Here is a 20,413-nt window from a genome sequence, read left to right as displayed (position 1 = left end):
ACCGTCCCTGGGGGTGTTCAAGGGAAGGTTGGATGTGGTGCTTAGGGACATGGTTTAGTGGGTGACATTGGTGTAGAAGGTGGTTGGACCAGAGGATCTTGGGAGGTCTTTTCCGACCTTAATGATTCTATGATTCTAAAAAGGGAAGCTTTGAAGATACCGCATGTATCTTTGTCTTATATTCTGATGAGCATTACATATAAAAATGTATAAAACTGTGAGAATTGTGTTTCAACCAGCTTGATTCTAACTGCTACGTATAACACGGCCAAAACTAGAGACAGAATATATATGTACAAAGAGAGGGACACGACTTGAAGATGTCTCTTAGCAAACAGACTAAGAAAACCTGTCCAAACACGACTGTCAGAGACAGGACAATCACCGAATGAGCTGTTGTGTATCGGACTAGTCCTTCACTAAAGTAGATTTTTATTGCAGTCATATACCTCTTCCAAGAAATTCAAACAAAACTTGCAGCCCTGGAGGCTGTTGTGGTGAGTAGTAAAAAGCGTAACAAATCCAGCAGCCGAGTTTCAGATGGAAAGAAGTGTTTGTGAACAACAACTCGCCGGGGGAAAAAAATCAAGTACATCACTAAAATCTAGACCATTCCAGAGCTTCAGAGTAACAAAAATCCCATTTAAATAAATAAATACCTAACAACAAGTTTGTTTTTTTTTTTAAAAAAAAGTGAGAGTCTTTATTTCACCTAAACCAGGAAATGTTTCAGCAAATACTCTTCAGACAAGGAACACAATCAGCAATACAGTTTGCACTGAGATGTCTTGGATTTACAAGTTTTTGCTTAGAAATTTCTTTGGATATAGATTTCATTTTTATAAATTCGCCTATATCTGTGAGATCCTCTCTTCTATTTACACCATAAAAAATAATTCCTTTAGTTTACATCTAAACACCAAAATCAATGTATTTTCAAGAGAAGCACTCTGAGAATTCTGGACATCCATAACTAATTTCAGGAAATAGGAAATTTCATGCCCATACAAATAGAAAGAACTGGAATCAGATATGGATTGGTTTATGAATTAATGATATGTTGTCATCCACGGGGAAAAGGGGGTGGTTTAATACTGTTTGACCTTCTACAGAAAGTCAGGAATAGCTCTTTCAACAGACTCCACAGATTTCTAGACTGGCTATGTGTAAACAACAAAACCAAAATTAAAGTAATTCTCAGAATTCAATGGTACTCCTTTCAAGAGAAAGAAAGAAATACTGTGAATCAGATTCTGAGCTGCTTTTATTTGGTGCGAGTTGCTTTCAGTGGGCTATTTAAATGTCAGCTGATAGTCACGCTTGAAACTTCTAACGGCTCTAACATATCGTAAGCTCCATTCCAAGGATGCCTCCACTTCTAATGGCAGAGGAGCACCACTATGTATTTTGAAATTTTTACTGATGCAGTTTTACTCTGTGACATGGTCACAAAATATGTCTAGGAGCAACATCTGGAGACATTCTGGAGTCTAACACGCATGTTTCTTTTTCTCTCCAGGAACCACTAAAATGTAATTGCTGCTTCACTGCAAATCAATCATAATCAAAAAGCAACAATCAATCATTGGTAACCTCTCCCCAAAGACATTTCCTAGGATTATTTCACTTAAGAACTCAATGTAATTACAGGAAAAATGCCAACTCTCTCAAATGTGCTTGCCCAAGACATGAGCAGACTGAAGCTCCAGGACACTGAGCGCAACTGAAAAATGAAATCAAGTTTTGCGCTAAGATGCCAAACACAGTCACCCAATTTCAAAATCACTCTGCTCATCAAAAAGCTCCTGCTCCCAGTCTTAAGCCTTCTAACAACATTTAACCCTTTGGTGCTGTCAATCCTGGTCTGCTCCAGAGCCAACAGCAAGATGCATGCCGAAATGCTGGCGTTTCCAGAGTCAAAGGACTAGAGGCAATTGTTTGGAAAGGAGCATAACACATACCATATTTTTTCTCAAACAGTTCTTCAACTTGCTTTCTCAAGTCTGTAATTCGAGCATTCCATTTCTCTGCAAAGAAAGGAAGAGTACATGTCAGACTACAGATGAAACTGAGAATCTTGTTAAATCTGTAACTACTAACCGAAATACACACTGTTTTTATTGCTCGCTTGCACGCAGATGCCTGGGGAGTATGGCATAGCCTATACCTCGAAATATACTGGTACATTCAGAAAGAAAAAGCACAGACTAAAATGTTTCAGATTGCCTCCCAAACTTGTGCAGATGTAAAATCAAGTTTAAAAACCATAAAAGGACAAAAACCAGGCTAAAGTCTGCCCAAAACTGGTTTCTCTTTGATGCGGCTCTCACTACCATCAGGGGAAAAGGCAGTTTGAGCTGCTGGTGATAGCTGTCCGAAGCCAGGGCCTGAAAAGCTTCATAAAACTTACAGCGAGTACATGACCATCTTTTTGTGTAAATGTGTACAACTATATGGATCAGGAGGCATCATGCCATCCTCTTCCTTAATCCAGCATTTTCCCAAATCCTGATTTTGCAAGACATCCACATAAATCCCACTTTTGAAGTAAGATGCAGGTTGCAAGACAGAAGTTATCCTATTTCAACTGTGTATTCCCTGGAGAACTGGATTAATTGGCAATATTTTAACATCTTATTTTCTGCCTGTGACAGAGAGCACACATTTTCACAGCTTTTTGTACCATCTCTATGCTTTAAGGAAAATGCCACAAGTCTTTTGTAGATGCTTGCTGGCCTTTAAAAATGAGTTAATAAGCAAGTTTACCTGCAGCTCATTTCTTACACCAAAGATTTGAGTCTAGTAACTGCAGAGGTCAAAATGTGAGGCCATTCAACCTACTACACTTCCTGTTGTCAAAAAGCTTTTGTATCAGATGAAACGGAAGAATTTTGAGTCCATATCAAAAGAATTTTAAATATTCATTCTCAGACCAATGTATACAACTTCGATCACCATTTTTAAGCCTGAAGTTTTTAAGTGTAATTTTGTAGACATCAAGAGGACAGACAGCATACTTCAGATGTGGGCAAGAATAAGACCTAAGGAAAGACTGTTTTGGCATGCTACCTTCCATCCATATAAACTCTTTATTCTAGTTAACTAGCAAATCATTTACATAAACTAACCTGTTTGTATTTTAAAATTGCATGCTTGTAGATAAATTGACATAATTGCTTCTGCTGCCCTTTTTACTGCTACTCTGTAGTGCGCAGATTCTTAGCTGTTAAATGTCTCCAGCACAATATTCTCTACTCCAGTGTCACTTTGACCATATAATATCTCCCCCTTTAACCACAGATGCATAGCCAGCTAGACTTCTTTCTGATTCCAACACAGCCCCAACAGCATTTTTGTTGACCTACAGAACAGTGGATTAGCAGCAGCTCTACCAGTAAATCAGGAAGATCCGAGTCTGAATTTACTGGGCTGAAGGGGAAACCCTGCTTCACTGCACAGAGCTGGTGAACACACAGACAGTCCTGGGACAAGGGTTTTGAAAGGCAATTACACAATTCTAGATTGCAACCCGGGGGGAAACTGTCACAGAGTTGAGCTCCCTTCAAGTTCATCAAGGTCTGAGGCTGACTCAGCAAGAGACCTCCTCTAAAATTCAGTCTGGTTTTCTTCAGAAGAAGAACAGCCAGCAAGAATGTAATGATGCATTACAAAACAACTATATAAAAGTATTTAAATTATATTGTTTTGAGTATTGGTTATTACTGCAGTTTTAGGAGAGGCTGCTCCCACCCAGACTTGTCTCCCTTTGCTCATTAGCACGCACAAGAGAGCACTCTTATGTGAGCCATTAAGTTGTCAAGGGTTCATTTTTTTCAGTTATCAAATCCCACAATCACTGTCCAAATATTCCATGCGGATCTTGTCAATCAACTACCTCCATGTCCTTCTCTCTTCAACATAAACCTTACAGAGATTAGTAATCAAATATATTTCAATATGGGCATGCTTACTCAGAATGCTGGATACAGAAAAAATAAGCAACTGAAAAAAATATCATCTGGCTCACATTTTGATCAGCACACTGATCTTTTAGGTACTTCTGTATTTTATGAGTAAATTGCCATATTAGGCTGCAGAGTCATTTCAAAATTCAGAAGGGCTATCAGATAGCTGGCATTGTTTTTAATCAAATTGTCAGCATTATTAATCCCTTGGATTTGGACCAATTACTGTAGAAACATTTTGTCACACACTTCATGCCCACATAGGAAGGCTGAAGACCTACCTCAAACCTAAGCTCACATTCTGTTTTGGTAAACACTCTGCCAAGTAGTTTAGGTATTCTGCAGCTACCTAGATAGGTAGTGGTTTCCTTCTATCCCTGTAAATACCTTCTGAGACCTTGGAACAACACCCTAAGGAAATAACAATCCCGGCAATTTCCCCAGCCTGCCCACAGTCTGTTCAGTTTAGCCCACTCTCTGCCGCTTGGAGACAGGCTCCAGGTAACATCCAACAGACTGGGGGCAACCCGCACAGTGCGCGCAAGGTCAGACTCACGTACTGAGCACACTCCTACCCCCATCAACATGCCGTGGAGAAATAAAATGGCCAACAGGCAGCCACTTGAAGCATGCTGTAGTCCGAGAAAATCCATGTTCAACAGCATGTCAGCATGGGGAAGAGCTACACACAGTTTCCATCAGTGTCATAGACATCACCTTGAGACAACAGCGATGGGGACTTATTTTTCCCCTAAAATGCTATGACACAACTGCACTGACGTTTTGGGTCTTTAAGCTTCTGAGCTTTTGATTGAATCTCCCAGAAAGCAAAAATGTTGTGGGAAGATATTTTTACAGACAATGACAGTTCCTTTCAGCAAAGATATTTTTAACTTTTAGTGGTTGGTTAAGAAATATTTTTGAAATCCAACCTTCCTTCCTAAAGATCATCAATTTCCACCAAGCATCTTACCAGACACTTTTCATCCTCCCTCTGGTTACAATTAGCTTGTTTTCCACCAGCATCCTGTTTGCATGAAACCAAGAGCACAGCAAATCATTCACCCTGCTTCTCTGGCCTCTTGGGGTACCTGATCTCTGGCTCAATCAAGACATACAGGAAATGTCTCCAGCTCACAGTTATCAGACATCTGGAACTCATCAACGTTATGTAAAATACTGAAAGCCCTGATCAGATAAGACAGACTACTCTCTCAAGCATCCGTACCTCCTTTCTAGTCTGCTGAGCGCACACGCCATCATCATTCTGCAGCTACTCATGGTGTAATTAAACACCACCTTTCTCCTGTCTGACTGAATTGTCTGAGACTTCATTAGACAAAGATGCAAAATCCTCTGAAAAGTCCAAATGCCAGTGCTACAACCACCAACAGTTGCTCGTTTTTTCAACGTAGCAAGTCTATATACAGCAGTCTATTCCTCTGAAGCTTTGCACGTTCATTTTGTGGTGTTCCAACAATGCAAGGTCCACTCAAGCTTTTATCACCCAATTATTTTTCTACCTTTGCTCTCCGTGTCTAGTCAACCTCACTGTTTATTCCCTTCAAACACTGCTGGCCTGCCAAGCTTAGATACTGTTTTCTACTAAGGGAATATATTTTAGCAAAAGCTTCTGTGGTATTAACTGCTCAATTTTCTTCTTGAACTTTGCCATTGCGTTCTCCTGATCTGACCAAAACTAACTGATGCTACATGTGGAATCGCCTATTCACATCAATGATCTTTGAGCATACAGCTTTTTATTTTTTTTCCATTTTCACTGAAAGTAGCATGAAATAGCATGTTTCACACAAAACAGATGTCGCAAGAGATTCTATGGAGATTTCTCAATTGACCCCAAATCCCAGCATTCCTAATTATCATCTTAAACACTGCGTCAAAGGGCATATTCCTGATTGTGCAGAACCTTACAGAAGTACACAGACTCATGGGATATCTGCCCAGAAACCCACCCAAATCAAGAAGATAAAGGAGAAGTACAGGACCGTGACAAATCACATAGGAAATACCTTAGAGGAGAATAACTACAGTGTGTGGAGGCATTTCTACAGTGAGAACTCTATCATGGAAGAACACTACCAAACCCACCTCAACTTTTTGTATATCCACAAGGATGAAGGCATGCTACTCAGCAGAATGGAGTCACTGGTTACCTTCTCAAGAGTGGCTCTTCTCAGCACATCTTCATTGTTCACGCCACGTATCAAGAAAGACCAGCTAGACAGGCTCCTGATCTAAGGCTTGTTATAGCTGAATACACTAGTGAATTTGGTCTGATTTTCTTGCCCAAGAAATCAGCTGATAAAGGAGTTATTTTTATTAAATTATTTACGGTGTCTATATTTGGTGGCCACTTTGACTAATGAAAAACAACAGAGGTAGCCTAAAGATAATTATACTGCTGCAATACGTCTGCAAATAGCCCTGGGCTCTCAAATGAATATATGCACTGGTGTGTCTTACTCTGGCAGCATGAAATTGTCTAATACCTTTTTAAAAAACAAAGCAGAGAGAAGAAATCACCTTTAATTTTTATCTTACCAAAATTAAATTCTCTCACTTTTCTTCTCCCAGTATTGGCAGCTTCATTTGCTGACTCAGTGTTCTTCGGTCTCTTGTTAGGGGGCATGTAGTCTTCATCATCTGAAAGAAACATGAAGATATCACTATTTTAATGTCCAGAGAACTGACATGCAATATTGGAATTGTTTGAATTTCAAGTTCTGCAAGCATCGATCATCGATAAGAGTTTCAAATTTTGCAACAAACTACTGATCTGAGTAACTTTAGAAAGCTACTGGCCTGTGTAGGAACAGTTTGCGTGAAGCACACCAGCACAAAGCAGAACAAAGCAAAAAATCAAAGCTTCTTCTGCACTTACTAAGGAAAACAATACTGTGTTCTGAAATGCAAATAGTCATCTCATGATCACAAAATGACTATACAACAGCGAAAGAAAAAGGAAATATATTGTGTAGACAGACTAAATTTTGTATCTAATTGTAACCAATCTTCCACTAGTTAAGTCTTGAAACACAATACCTAAGTTTGATCTCGAAGAGCTCAAAGGTGCTAAAAATAATTTCAAATCAATGTAAAACTGATGTACTTAACTGATATTAATCTAACAGAAGGTCTGCCCTATCTCAAAGACATACAAGTAGATGGAGTGCAGACCTGCAACCCTCAGGGTCGTTTTTAGTGAGATGTTACTCAGCCAGTCAATTCCCAGTCCAAAATACTAGTTTCCCTGCTAATTTACAAGTTTAAGAAAACTGTTTGATCACCAGTACTTCCATTCTTAGAGAAAATAAATGGTTATATCATACAAAGATGTTAATTTCCCATACAAAATACCTCATGCCCAGGTCACCAGGCATAATGTTGACTTAGGAAGTATAACATTACATGCTGACGTCTCTTGCACCTGTACAGTTGTATTACTTTGTGGTAAAGGCCTTCACATAGACACAGAATTTAATGACTATTCTGACTACCTCTTCTGTTGAAGTCATGTAAGAATTTTCTCATTGCCATATTATAAAAAGATAAAAGTAATCCCAACAGGTGAGAGCTCTGTCCTAAAATATATTTCCTAATTTCTAAGTTGCTAATTTGGTGGTCTTAATCTTACCTATTCCAAAAGCAAGCAATGCCAAGCCAAAGTCAATCTGAGAAGTGTTTTAATGCAATTATAGATAGAATATGTAACTCACAAATATAAGAAATACAGCTGACTTCCAAGCAATATCCTAGCATGAAAGAAACCTGGATACTGGTTAGTGGCTTTAGTGCTATTTTCATTGCAGCTATACTGCTGGACATATTGATGAAAAAGGGGAATGGTAAGTATAAAGGTTTTTATCTCGTGGTTATCAGTATCAGACCCGTGAATTGAAGTTTCACTTAAAAACACCTGCAAAACATCACTTCCGTTATGGTGCAATTCTTCCTAGCAGTTGGTGTTAACTACAAATTGCATATAACTACTGTGTGCTTAGAAAAGAACATGCTCTTCAGAATGAATGTTGTAAAAGCTTTTTAAAATCTAAATTAATGGCTGTTAAATAATGAGTACTCTATGTTATTAATGCTTGAAAAATATATGAAAAACACATCTCTATCAGGCATTATTTCCAGACTGGCCCAGTAAGTCCAATATGATTCAGCATGCTGTAGTTTTTCTTATAAAACAACCAGAATAGGGATGTTTACCAAGCAGTGCACAATGCAAACTGCAGCCAAAGGCTGGTTCATAATCCTATTTATTCAGTGCTAATACAGGCAAGGGTACAGCATTTTTTTGACCTAAAAATGCCCAATGGACTGAAATAAAGGAAGTGGATAACTAACCTTCGATGGTGACCTCAACCTCAGGATCCTCACTTGTTTCTGAAGGGGTGTGCTGGGAGGAATCTGAAGGAACAGAAACACAACTGGTGAATGACTGGCACAGAAAAGATTTTTAAGCAAATGCTCTATGATTTTGTATTTTAACTAACACCTGTCAAAGAAGCGCTCTGGCTCAACAAAACATTTTGCATTCACAGTGTGCAACAAAAACAGAAGCAAAGATATCTTACCCTAAGCCTTTAAGCAACTCTAGACACGGGTAAGGAGGTGGGGATTATACATGCTAAATTGCGTGTGCAGCAGTGCAGAGAGTTGGCATTAATGACAGTAGGAAATTCTTTATTCTTGGCTTAATAGGATTAATAGAATCATAAATATTTTTCTCTTTGTTATCAAGGATTACTGAAAACATAAACAAAGGCTGCGTGCCCCTATAGATGATATATTTCTTTCTCATTTATACAGACTTATAGTTGTTGCGCTGCAATGATTTCCCTGACAGGCTGCAAGGCCAACAGTGAAAAATGAAAGGGAAATGCATAATCACAATGCTTGTGTTGGGGCAGTCTGCACCAATACAATAAACAGGATTAGGCCTATCTGTACCCTGTAGGAGAAAGAGCAATTGGAATTTAACTCCAATAAAGTTTAAAAAAGTGAAGCCAATTATATTGGAAACTATTTCAAAATTAAGTAGTAGTGTATGAAGGAAAATAATTATTCTGGCAATATATTAAAACAGTTCTGTGTTTGTACACTTTGAAGAATGTCTTCTTTCAGGTTTCTCTAAGCTCTATCACTGTATATCACTTGGGGAGCAAGTCTGAAGGAATGTCCCCTTGTCACTGCTCTTCACGTGATGCCATGTATGGCAGAGATTCAGAAATACCTAGAGAGATACCGCAGTTGGAGTACATTCAAACTGTGTCAACTATCATCAGGTTCATGGAAAACACACTATGGTATTTTGATCTAATTCAGACTGAGTGCTTGGTAGATAACTCGCAAACGCAAACCACAACAAACAGAATGAATTAATAGGCAATGTTCTCTCAGTACGTGTGAACATGAAGTATCATCATAAAAATAACTTCATGTCAATTGATCACATAGAACCTTTCTTGGAAGCATCAGAAAAATAAATATATATATATCTGAAAAAGAAATACAATGGGTAAATTTTGTGGAAGTTTAAAAACAGCCATGAAGACTGAAAATGAGCCATTTAGTGCAGTACCAAATCCCTGAGAACTAGTCCCAATTAAAAGAAACATGCAAAAATATCAAACCAGATGGTAACAAAGCTCTGGAAGGAAACTCCCGGAGCAGACGTTTCTTCTTAAACCATATTAAACCAACTAGTTTAAACACTGAAGTATTTTTTTAAGCAAAGTATTATCATCGCTAGGTATTTTTTTTGCTATTTTTTTTTTTTTTTTTTGCTATTTAGAAAACAGTACCTTCTGCACATCTGCTACATCACAGCCCAATTTTCAGGGCAACTTTTGGAAGAACTTTCAATGCCTATTAGCTACACTTCTTTAATAATAGTTAGCAGGGTATTTGTCAAAGACTTTATGAAATCCAAACACATTCATTGATTTTAATTCCTTACTCCTGTTTGTGAGGAGCAACAATAAACATTTATTTTTATTTTACAGAATCCAGGCAAGACCGTCTACACTGCACACCTATTAAAGGAAAAATGAAAACTAAGTTGGACTGTTAGGTGCAATTTTTGTAACTGCCCACAGATCTTCTGATAAACACCAACCCTCACAAACAACAGATTTATTCTGTGTAGCAAAATCAGGGTATAACTTTCAGCATATCTTTTTACAGAAGCTTGCAAAGCAGAACAGATTTGAGGAAAGAATGTAGGAAAAAACATATTGTGACACAAAGGGCCACACTCAGCATCTACAGCTATAGAATTCTACAGAGGCAAAACCAACGCAAAGTCATGAGTTTCGGTCATTTTATGTAACACTTCCCTCAGGCTCTCTCTTCATAACCAGACACAGTGGCTCATGGCGTTATGCTTAGGAAAACAAAGCACCTAGATTTTTTTTTTATTTCTTTTCCAAAAAAGTAGTGCTAGTTGTGAAGTCAGCAAGAGCAAAGAACTTTATTCTCCTTTATCAAGAGAAATGCTTTTGAATTTCATGTAATGGTACCCTTAACTATGGCGATACTTATCTTCCAAGTAAAAATAATGAGATTTGCAAGAACGAGCACTGCTGCTAGCGCAACTTGGCCTAAATGTCCAAAAAAATATCATGCCTCAGGTTCGAGGGCCAGGTGCTTAGAATGAAACTAGCTGCCGTATGATGTACCCTTAACATCATGACAAAGCATTAAATGGTGGGTGACAGGCACCTCACAAATGCAATTTATGATTTACAAGAATGACAACTCCATCCCAACTTGCCTGTAGTAAGCCACAGAGTGGCAAGGTTTACGAGATTAAAAAAAATAGAAAAAAAGACAACCATGTGGAAATGTGGAAAGAGAATGGCTGGAGAAGAGGTACAGCTCTAATTAAGGTGCCATCTTTCCAAGTATTTCTGTAAAAAGAAAAATCCAATGATGTTATTTATTTTCATGAAAAACATTTTGTATCTCTAACCTTCTACCAATATTTCCACATCTGTTCCTTCACTGCAAACAGAACCCTGGTGGCTTCCTTTAGACAAATATAAAGTAAAAACATACCATAACAAAAAAAAAACTTTTTTTTTTTTAACATTGAGTATTCAAAGCAAGGATTTTCAGAAGCCAAAAATCCAGAATTATAATGTTCATATGAAAACCTAAAGAAGACTCAACTTCTGAATCTTAAAAATTGATGACAGCATGACCACTCGACTCCGACCATATAAAGAATGTCATAGCTTGAAACACAGATTAGTTTTTTCTAATATTGGCAAATGGGCAAAACAGTATTTTTAATTCAAACTGGAAAAGCTGGAAAAAATTAATTAAGTAAATTTGTTTCAGATATTGTTGAGAGTCAGCAAGGAACTGCTTCCCCTAAACACAAACTTTCCATGTGCTTGGTTGTGTATGTGTCTGCTCACTTCACACCCAGCTAAATGAAAGAAATGACCAAGTTCTATTCACAATACATAAGCAGAGGCTCACTGAATTTTGTAACTAATTATGAAACAGACTGAATTTCATGAGAAACATACACTCGCACTTTCATAAATTACTACTGCTTTCGAGTGATCAACCTGATGCTCCTTTTCGATTTTAGAAAAGAAATAAAAGAAATAAGATTCCTTTTTGTACGTCTCTTTACTTGGATACCTGAAAACACAGGCATCTGAAAATTTCAATTCTATTTTAAAGTTTAAATTTCAACACCCTAGCTCTTCAAATCAAAGAGGCAGAGCCCTGAAAAGCAAAACTCACATAATGAACTTACAAGATTTTTGTGAGAAAAAAACAGAACTATAAGGCCTACCTGTGTAACTTTTTGCAAGAGCGATTTTCTCATCCATCTCTGATGTTTCGGAAGGGCCTGCTTGGGAACAAAGAGAATGCCTTTTAAATTGTCTCTCACAACAAACACATTTTCCCAGTCCATAGAGGAATTTGCCAAATATCTCTTATCTTCACATATCATATGCTCATTTCATACTTTCTGTAAAGTTAACTTAGGAAAAAGTCTGTGAAATAACAACAACCTCTAAGTCTTTACTTGTTCAGTTTAGTAAAATAAAAATTTGAGGGGCTAATGGAAGGTGCTTGCATTTCCTGCACTACTAAACAGTCAGAAAGACTCACAAAGAAAAGCAGGTTTTCAATTTTTGTATTTGTGTTAATAAACTAAACTAATTTTAAAACATCAAATGCTGATGGCTCTGATTTTTTCCCAATTACCTTTTAATTAGCTCAATCTTTTCCCTGTGCGTTAAAATTTATTTTCCCAGCAAGTCCTTTCTGACTCTAAAATTTCTACCTACATTAAATAGACAAAATCAGAAAGATTGAAAACATTTACAGCGCTGCAAGTTTGTCTGCTTTTAATCACAGCGGCTCTTTTGACTCCATCTATGGACTGCTTTACAAAGGCTGCTGCAGAAGCCCAGAAGGTAAAATTAACACCACCAAACCCTACTGCTTAATGCATTGGCACTACTGCAGCTAGACTGCAAGAGGGACCCACCGACTGAGCAAGAGATCATTTCCTACCACAGACACAGCATAGGTGTAGAAAACTAGCCTAAGCGTGGCAGACAGGAACACCATCCTAGGACTAACCGGAAGGATTTGGAATAATTGTTCTCATAAACTGAATCACTTCTGCGTTCATTTGCAAATACAGTCTGCAGAACATCGTACAGCTCCCCAGAAATGGTGGCCATTTGCAGGTAGGTCTCAAAGGATACCAGCAATCGACATTAATAGTTTAGCAGGAAAGGCTACTGTTAACTCACAAGGCAAGTGAACTATTTTAAACTCTATTTCATCCACACAGTGCGAAAAGCTAGAAAAGACTGCTGCCACAATCAGACAATGAATATTTCAGTCTACTGGAAGTACATACACAATATTAAATACTATGACATACGATGAAAAAAAAGCAAGAAAGAAGCTGGAGTACACTGCTGGTGCCCAAAGACACAAGAAATTCTCATCAAAAGAGTGGGACTTGGAACTGTTAGGGGGAAGCAGGAACAGAGCCTGCACTCACTGGATGTGCTGGAGGATGTCTCCATGGCCTAAATTTGCTTTTATTTGACCAAACACAGTTAGTGTATGCAGGCAGACAAGTATGTCACTTCCTAAGAGCTCTTCTTGAATATACAATTGTTGTATTTCATAAGGCACTGACACGAAAGCATGCATCCCATTACAGGCCAAAGCATACATTTCTGTGTTTATTCTGTAACTCAGGTTTTTTAGAATGTGACCAACACAGATTATTTTATGGAACTTGAAGAGCTTTTCCCATTGCTAGAAAAGCCAAAACCAAGTAGGGCGATAATGAGATCAAAAAGGGTTCCATCTAGGAAGAAAAGTAGGAGGAAATCACAAAAACGAATAAAGAAGAAAACTCAAGAGATAAGGACTTAATTCCAGTGCTGCAAGGACAGTGGAGGAAGAATGGTCACAAAGGTGCAAAACTTAATTGCTAAAACCCCAGGAAGCAGCTACACTAGAAGTAAAATCCTGCAGTAAAGTCTTAGGAGCCTAAACTATCTGATTTGTAGGCAGAGCCACGCAGTATTGCCTTGTATCAGAAGAAGTGCCAAGCACACTTACCAGCTAACAGCAACTCTCCTGTGCAACACAGAGACTTACAAATTCTTTAACGCTCAGCCTAAAACTAGGTCTTTTGTGAGCCTTCTCCTGCTTCTCGTTCTCTTTGTTTTCACTTTCCAAGGCCAGGCTGGATGGGGCTTTGAGTAACCTGCCCTACTGCGAGGCGTCCCTGCCCATGGCAGGGGGCTGGAATTAGATGGTCTTGAAGGTCCCTTCCAACCCAAACCGTTCTGTGATCCTACGAACTTCAAGGCACCTGAAGACTTGCATCCATAAAATTCATCGGACATCATGCTTCTGTCATGAAGTGCTTGGTACTTTGTCAGCAAATTGCTTAGTGCTATAAGGGCCACGTCTCCAAAAAGCCTTGTTTCAGTCTGTGCTGATGAAGAGCACGTGTTCCTGAGTAATTTTCTTACTATATCCCTGCTTCTTTGGAAAAGAAAAAAAAAAAAAAAGGATAGCTCAATTCTGCTCTGTTAATTGCTTCAGAGCTGTTCTCCTTTTGGCACTGACAGTATCTTGAGCTCGTTCTTTTCAATGAAAAGCTTTCAAGACAGCTTGGACCTTGTGGATAGCCTTCTAGTAAAAGCTCTGGGCTTTTTACTGACCAATACATTTACACATCAGCTAAACAGCCTCCTGAACGCAAGGAAATGGGCATGGACGCAGATGTATGTACTTGTTTCAAGGACACTAAACTAAGAACAGCATTTTAACTAACATCTCCTTTCAGAAGAGCCTTTAAAAATGGTACTTACAGATCAGGTATATACAGGAATGTTATATTTGGAATGCTCCCGCATGCTTTATTTAGTCCTGATTTTTTTTTATTGTCCTTTTCCTCATTTAGTCAGTCAAAATCTGGACCTTTCTCCCAAAACAGTTTGTCTCTGATGTCAGACAAACCATTTAGTACTGCAGTGACCTTCACATTTGTCCAAGACACTGGACCAAAACCACCCACTGCCACACTGCTACTGCCCACCGATGGAAAACTGCCCCCATACCCTATCAAAACACCCACATGAAATTTCTGGTGGTTAGAAGTTCCCATTTCCTACTCTTCTTACTGCGTGCTGCCAACACATCTCTAAATTTAGTAATTCAGTATTAACTCATGGCAACATCCAAATGCTGCAGGGGATTAGCAGATGATAAGAGAGGAAGAGAGCGCCCGTCCCCAGCTCTATCTTTGCCCCCTTTGATTAACTGGCGACTTGTGCGTGCCACCAAGGCACACAGGCCTTTGGTGAGCATCCCGGGCTTGTGGGAAGAAGCAAACACTCAGAGAAAAACAGTAACTGTGAAATTTCACCAGGAAATCATATACTCCAGGAGACCCCTGGCACATTGCTGTTCTCTAACAGTCAAGTTGTTTGTTCTCATAAATCGATAAAGCCAGCTTTTGCTGGCGGGTATTTTTAGAAAGAACTATGACCCTGACTATTTCCCTTTCTTTCTGCAGCATGTGTCTACAAAGGAAATGCTTGGGCAGACAGACCCCTTCCTTCACAGACACACCTTACCGTAAGTGTACTTTTCTACGGTTTACTTCTCTGCACGGCATCTTCATGCACACTTGAGCCCCTACATCCCTCTTGAAGTTTTACCTTTCTGCACTTTGTACCACCTCTGGCTCAAATTTTAAAGTTCAAAGAAACGAAGGGGAAGCTCCTTTCCTTCGGGGGAAGGCAACACAACACGACACCGTAATACCTCTCCCGGCTCACAGCACCCCCATCCTTTCTAACAGCACTTTCTGTTTAGTCTTCTTTTAAATGCAAGATTGGGAGTGAGGGTAGAGGGATTTATTAATTGAGCAGGTATGATGTTATGTGTCTATCTGAAAAAAAAAATGCATATTACTTTCCACCAATCAGAACGACTAAATTTAGAGATAGGTAGAGAAAGACAAGAGAAATCCCCCAAGAAATCCACATTGCTTAGGCTTTGCTATGGAACCATATTGTACAAACGGAATTTTTTAGTTCCAGCGTGCTGCACGACAATGGGTTACTGCGCTGTAAGTAAGTGGTTTCAGCAGAGACTCTTCTCAAACAGGGTCGGATTACACTTCAGGCTACTGGCCAAATTCTGACATTGTTTTTATGCATGAAATGGAAAGCCACAAGGGGCTGAAAAGCAAAAGAGATGACAGGGCTTGGCTTTGGAAGCAACAGTGATTAGGATGTCTCCAAAAAGGCATCTATTATTATTGCATTATATAATGCCTGTAAACCCACAGACCTCTGAGGCGAGGCAATTTACAAACACAAAGAAAAGATAATCCTAACCCCAGAGAATTCACCTTTCAAATTCCGCACCAGAGTAGCGATATTTTGGTACGCCATATGGTTAAGATCATTCTGAACAATGTTTGTTCCTACATTACTTAAGACATGACAATAAGAGAACATTGATTCTACAATCCTGTAATTAGTTATTAAAACACGTATTAAAATAATCTCAAGAATTTTTGTGTCTAAACACACAAAAATGCTGTCTCAATAATAAATATTATTACAAAATGAAAGGATGTGCTGTTTTGCACTTTGCTGTTGAACATAGTTATCCTTCAGAGACACATGACAGCTTTCCTGTGTTTTTTTTTTTTTTTTGTATTGCTCAGACAATTAACCTAACAGCAGATGCAAGCAAGCTGAAATAATACATTCAGGGTTCTACTTATTTTATATTGCCATTTATATTTAGGTCTTCTTACTGTTTTATTTCAAGCTACAGAAATAATTTCTTATGATTTTCTTTATTCACTTACAGATTAACGTGCAGTGTTTCAACTAGATATGTATAGGTGAGGCAAAGCAACTGAGAAATATTTAAAAACACACAGTTTTGAAGCCCAGTCATAGACCTCACAGATGTTGCTATTCTTTGTCGACAGAAATACATCTTATAACTTTCAAAACTTTTTTGACACGTATTAGTCCTTCTATACAAGGAAAGCTATTGATACACTATACAACTTAGTGAAACTGTAAAGATTCAAGCAATGCTCTGAACAGTAACGTGACAATTTCTTTCCTGTTTAAAGAGGTCAGTGGAATTAGTCTGCATGCTGGACTTTCAGGAAGATAACAAACACCCGGAACTTCTCCTTAAGCCCCAAACACACGTATATTGTTGTGCCAACATTGTACTGAAGAATACTGGAAGACCTGAAGTACAACTTAAATGGAAGCCAGCATAGAAATGTTGTATGCTAACAGAGCTGAGCAGTTACATGTTTAACAGCCACTGATACCCAAAAAGAGAGGTACAGAGAGAGCAAGACTTAAGCAATCCACCCATTCAGGAGATAAGCAGGTACAAAAGTTAGCACCATTACCTGGAATATTATATTGATAGTAGTCAGGATCCTCTGATTCCTCCTTCACTGTTACTGTTGACATTTCCAGTGAAATTCCTGTAGAAGCAACAAAGGAATCAAATAAGGAAACTAATGATAACCACATTCTTAAAAACTAATAAAGAAATTAAAAAAAAAAGAAAAATCACAACACCACCAAGATTCTAGCTGGTCTCTAGTCCAAAAAAAGAAAAAGAAAATTCAAGTACTGACAAAGTAAATAACTGTTGAGCTAAAACAACCGTAACAAAGTGACATGCTGATGCTTCAGGTTTCTTGTGTCTGGGCGGTTATCATCAGAAGTGACTCAGTATGAAAGGTTTCCCTACAAACAGGCATCCCTGCAAATTGCTATCTCAGATCCGAAGAATTAAAAAGAATGGTCTCCTTCCTTTTTGCCCACTACCAGTGGAAAAAAGAAAAGGAAAAAAAGTTTTTTTAATCTCTTGTGCTAAAAGTACTTCAAGTACTTCTAGACCTACTCCAAGCTCACCCCTCTGTATCCCTAGTTTCAGATAAAGTCCAAATTGTGCTGCTCAAGGCAGCAACACTGACAGGCCTCAACTGCTCTTGGCTTCATCAAAGCAAACTATTCCCTCGGTATGCCTTCTCCCCTTTCCCTAAAACGCTTTCAACACACATTCAGGCAAAAGAATTACTTCAAATGTCTTGAAAGCAGCACTGGAAAGAGACTGGCGAAAAGCTCAAGCTGACTCTTCAGTTGTGTTAAGCTAAATATTAACCATTAAGGGTTACTCGACACCAAGTTATGAAGCAAACAGAACTAAACCAAAATACTGGACTAAACAAAAAATCTTGGTTTTGTGCAAAATGCGTAGCCCGACCTAACAAAGCAGAAGGTCACAAGCTTATCTGCAAGCACACTGGTAGCCTCCCTGGGATCATTCGTGGTTATCTCTTAAACATTGCTCTGCAGCAGACCACTCTGCCTTGCAGCAGCCTGTCCTAAGAGCAGGGGAACTTAGGATTGCTTGATTTTTTTTTTAAACAATAAACACATCTGGCTATTTATTTCCATCTTAGCTAGAAAATGACATTCCATATTCTGTCATTTTTGATATTCTGGTAATATTGTTGTATATAAACCAAGTTTTTCTCTTCACATTAGGGATAAAATGGTCTTGAATCAGGACTAAATAAAGACCTGAGGATCCTCCTCTTCTCCGCTTCCAAGTGAACTATTTACAAAGAAATGATTTTAGTCTACAAAATGTTACAAATCTCCTCCATCTAGAAATGGAAACCTTTAGCTAAGGTAAAAAAAAAAAAAATTATATATAAACTGCAAGTGGAAAGTAGCCATTTTTAAGTAAAGTTTTTTCTTTCTCACACGTGATGGCTCTTTGCTGCTTTTATTGGATGTTCCTATCATTCCTTAATAGAACCTTCTGAACAGAAACTGATTGTTCATTTTTTGCAAATGAGGACAAAATTTTGAACATACCAGAATCCTCATTTGGCTCCGTTTTCACTTGAATAGGAGGACAACTATAAAAATAAACAAAACAAACACTGACATTATAAAAAAAATCACATTTCTGGGAAGTTCCTTCAGCTTTACAAGCTGTCTAGTAAAATCAGCCTCACTGTATTGTTTTCAAACTAGAAAAACAGAAGTAAAAAGCATTGCATCTTGGCTTATCTGAATTATCTCTAGGGCATGGGGAGGAATCTCCCGTCCCTACATTCTCAGGATGTGCACAATATTCAGGAGCGTTCACTATTTAACGAAAAGTGCACTCAGAGCCACAGAAACATTTGCCATTTCGCTCTGTTTTCGCATTAACCAACTTTTGATTTATTCCACGTATAATCTCTTCGTTGAAGAATAAATATATATGTATTGGGTTTTTAACTGAGGAGGGGAGGGCAGGAGCATTACAGCTGTTCCCCATCACTGCGGCAGCACACAACACGACAAACATCCCTGACTGACAGACCGTGAATTAAGAACACTCGCTGGGCTAATTAAACTGAGGGGAAACTTCGCCATCTGTTTAATTCGTAACAGCTTCCCCACAAACACTGGTCAAAAGAAAGAGAAAATTCAACTTCATGCTTTTTATAATCCCATGCAAGCAAAAGTTACCCAAAGGTCAGTTGGACAGAGAAGGCACATTAAGAGAAAGATAAACTATATGAAAACACGCAGTTGGTACCAACATCAAATCACACTACACAAGCTCGTCTGTTTCTCAGTAGATGAAATATTTAAAGACAGGCAAAAAAAACTACATTATTTTAAATTCACCTTCCACCTGGAGGTATAATTGAATGTGAAGGATCTGTCATATGAGCTCCTGAAAGTTAAAAGACAACCTTTGAATTTCCTGTACTCCATTCACCTTAAACACAAATTGAAAATGTAACATTGATTTCACGAAGCAAAAACCTGTTCAAATTTGGCAGGTATGTGCATATGTTCTCTATACACAGATATGAAGGATGGATCTCATTAAACTGCATTTAACACCGATATAAAATTACTTCAAATGTGCCTATCAGTATGCTTTTCACTGCCCTCTTTCATGATTTGAAGTGAAAATCTTGGGAAACAAAGCTAAGCAAATCCCTCATCTAAACTGCTAAAAGGAGGACGATAGTTTTATAGAGATTCCAGTTTATTCCTAAATTACAGCTACACAAATGGGTTATGTTTTCAAGAAGTCATTCACTCACTGAAACCTACCTGGCTTTATCAATATAAATATTTAATTACTGGAATCTCTGTAATTCCCTACTCTCTAGTTTTCTTACTAGGCACAGGCAATTTTACTAATCAAGCTTCAGTTTCTAGCTGTTGCACATCAGAAAGTGAAACTTTTCTTTTTTGACTACATTCCTATAGAGATTCTGGTAAACAACATGCTTTATCCTCATCATAAAACAAATCCTCACATGCACATCTTGCAAGTAAAGCAAAACAATTTCACAGCTGGAACAGGGGAAGGGACTTCCTCAAAGCTAGAAATGAATCTTCACAGAGTTCTTAAAAAAAACATACGCTAGCTCAGATTTTTTAAAATGTATAGGCTTTCATAGGAACTGCAACACCTAACCACTTCAGAAAATTAAATCAATTTTTAAAATGAGATATAAATGCCAAAATCAGCTACATATTGGAACGCAGAGCACAGCAAAGACTAGGCATCTTCTAAAAATGCAATGCACAGACTTTCATCAGTTCATTTCTCTTTTCCCTAGGATACTATCCAATTCACATTAAATTTAAATTGAGTAAAAGGACAAAGAACACAACAGAACAAAATTTATCTCTAATTAGTTGCTCCTAGCAGAAAGCATAAAGGAAAAGGTTATAGTTCCAAAAGTGAGTGAGGCAACTCACAGTCTAGGAATTTCCACGAAGTCTGCCTCTTTCTCCAAATGACCAAATCTTGCATCTACACTG

At 38.2% G+C, this 20,413-nt stretch overlaps 1 protein-coding gene across 11 annotated transcripts in view; it reads right to left on the bottom strand.

The window, feature by feature from the left end:
- GTF2I (general transcription factor IIi) overlaps nucleotides 1–20,413 on the bottom strand; it is a 73,172-nt gene that overhangs the window by 31,461 nt on the left and 21,298 nt on the right. For 6 of the 11 annotated variants that reach the window (XM_083806048.1, XM_083806053.1, XM_083806054.1 and 3 more), the window contains 7 exons: nucleotides 19,256–19,304; nucleotides 18,449–18,492; nucleotides 16,963–17,040; nucleotides 11,809–11,868; nucleotides 8,340–8,402; nucleotides 6,528–6,629; nucleotides 1,962–2,027 (listed from right to left, as the gene is read on the bottom strand). In XM_083806048.1, the coding sequence (XP_083662174.1) occupies nucleotides 1,962–2,027; nucleotides 6,528–6,629; nucleotides 8,340–8,402; nucleotides 11,809–11,868; nucleotides 16,963–17,040; nucleotides 18,449–18,492; nucleotides 19,256–19,304 (462 nt within the window). The remainder of the gene's footprint in view (nucleotides 1–1,961; nucleotides 2,028–6,527; nucleotides 6,630–8,339; nucleotides 8,403–11,808; nucleotides 11,869–16,962; nucleotides 17,041–18,448; nucleotides 18,493–19,255; nucleotides 19,305–20,413) is intronic. The other 5 variants (XM_083806055.1, XM_083806050.1, XM_083806056.1 and 2 more) reach the window with 3 other exon arrangements.

This window comes from Anser anser (assembly GCF_964211835.1).
Source record: "Anser anser genome assembly, chromosome: 20".
NCBI classification, from domain to species: Eukaryota; Metazoa; Chordata; class Aves; order Anseriformes; family Anatidae; genus Anser; species Anser anser.
This window is presented reverse-complemented; position numbering and strand designations above follow the sequence as displayed.